The 1,994-nt window shown below is 61.8% G+C and overlaps 1 protein-coding gene across 1 annotated transcript in view; it reads left to right on the top strand.

The window, feature by feature from the left end:
- Positions 1 to 1,994, top strand: part of USP36 (ubiquitin specific peptidase 36) — a 29,872-nt gene that overhangs the window by 14,963 nt on the left and 12,915 nt on the right. Inside the window, exons 10-11 of the mRNA XM_045299518.1 lie at positions 153 to 503; positions 1,679 to 1,973. Coding sequence (XP_045155453.1) covers positions 153 to 503; positions 1,679 to 1,973 — 646 coding nt within the window. The remainder of the gene's footprint in view (positions 1 to 152; positions 504 to 1,678; positions 1,974 to 1,994) is intronic.

Below are 1,994 nucleotides of genomic sequence, written 5' to 3'. Positions count from 1 at the left end.
GGTGCAGACAGTGGGGCCACTGGGGGGGCGTCATCACAGATCTCCCCTCCCTCCCTGGGGCAGAAACTCCCATAGTTGATGGTGGTTTTCATGTTGAATTGTTGGTGTGACAGCCACGCGGCAGTCGGGGTCCCATTCCAGAGTGCCTCTGACTGACCAGTCAGTCAACGGCCTGGCCTGTTCACCATGTCCCGTGTCCCAGTGGTTGCTTCCCAGAGCCCTCGACTGCCCCCTCCCCGGCCCTTCATCCCTTCTCATCGTGGGGTCCCTGTTGGCAGTGCTCTAACAACCGTGGTTCGGTTGGCAGTGCTCTAACACCTCCGTCCCCTGAGAGGCACCACCTCGGCGCGGGGTGGCTGGTGACCCCGAGTTGTTTCTCTCTGCCCCGTAGCTGCAAAAAGAAGGTCCCAGCCAGCAAGCGGTTCTCCATCCACAGGGCTTCTAGCGTCCTGACCCTGTCCCTCAAGCGCTTTGCCAACTTTAGTGGGGGCAAGATTACCAAGGTGAGTGTCCATGAGTGGGGCCGAGGGCACGGCTCTGGCAGGACCCTGCTTCGGGATTCTACCCTCTTCTGGGAGGTCCAGGCTGCCTGGGGCAACAGGTATGGTGGCCCCTGGGTTCCCGCTGTCCCCCACCCTGTCCGGTGTTACCTGGGGCGGCAGCATTTGCGGCTGTGGCTCTCTGAGAGGGGCACAGAGCAGAAGTCCCCCGCTGCACGACATGGGGCCGGGCCCCACTGGGAGCCAGGTCACTGTGGCTCCACTCTGGAGGAGCTGCTGTTTCTCTTAACGTCCGGGGCTGGGGACCCAGCGGGACGCAGTTTGAGAATGAATGGTCTGTTTGTTTTGGGGTGGTGACTGGGCCTCTCATGCTTTGGTACTTGGGGCTGTAAGCTTGTCTCCCGGACACTGTCTGGCTGAAGAGGCCAGGCCCACAGAGGATGCCCAGGGGCTTGAGCAGTGTCCATGGAAGAAACCCACTGTCTTCATGTCCCTATCTCCGGGGACTTGGGGAGACCCCGCCTACTGCATCTTTCCTTGTATGAGATTCCAGACTAGGCCCCTCTAGGGAGGGGCCAGGTAGTGGGCACGCAAGGTGGGGTAGTGGCTGGAGGGAACCCAGGGGCCCTGCAGGCTGGTGGGGGCACCTTCCCTTTTGGGGTGCGGCACCACCCGTGGGACGGGCACTGGTCATGGCACACACAGGAGGACCTGTGTTTCTCTGTGTGTCAGCTCTGCCCAGTGACCATCGTGCGTGAGTGTGAGCAGGTGTGTTACGGCCCTTCTGAGTGTCCATGTCTGGAGGAAGTGCTGAGTGACCTTTGCATAGTCACACAGAAAGACACTATCCGCAGCAGAGGGGTCTCGTGGTCTCGGTGGTGCCCCTCCCTGCACTCCCCAGCACGTTCTAGCCATGGGGTGTGACAAAGAGAGAGAGTCCTCTTCCTCCTCTGCCACTGGGGACCAGGAATGGGGGGAGCAGCTCATCTGGAGGCCAGGCCGCGGCTATACACCACGTGCCACAGCAGTGCAATCAGGTTCCAGAGGCCTCTGCCCACCGGGGGTCCGCAGCCCTGCTGCTGTGCCAGCCCCTGCAGAATCATGGGCAAAATGTTGGGCGGCTGCTTTCCTCCAAGCCACATGGTGCTAGCCTTGCCCGGACTCTCTCTCCTGCACAGGACGTGGGCTACCCCGAGTTCCTCAACATCCGCCCGTACATGTCCCAGGGCAGCGGGGAGCCGGTCACCTACGGGCTGTACGCCGTGCTGGTCCACTCGGGCTACAGCTGCCACGCCGGCCACTACTACTGCTACGTGAAGGTCAGTCACCACTCCTGGACACCACAGCAGAGAATGTGCCACCTTCTGGGGACATGTCTGAGCCTCCGAGTCTGTCCAGTCCGCAGTCAGCACTGCACACACAAACCAAACCCAAGCCCAACCCCTGCCCTCGAGTCCACCCTCCCTCGGGCTTGTAGGGCAGAGTCCGTGGGGC

Source organism: Echinops telfairi, unplaced genomic scaffold (assembly GCF_000313985.2).
Source record: "Echinops telfairi isolate 266 unplaced genomic scaffold, ASM31398v2 ScPeMD7_7458;HRSCAF=8496, whole genome shotgun sequence".
NCBI lineage: Eukaryota > Metazoa > Chordata > Mammalia > Afrosoricida > Tenrecidae > Echinops > Echinops telfairi.
Note: the sequence above shows the minus strand (reverse complement) of the source record. Positions and strands in the feature narration are given on the sequence as shown.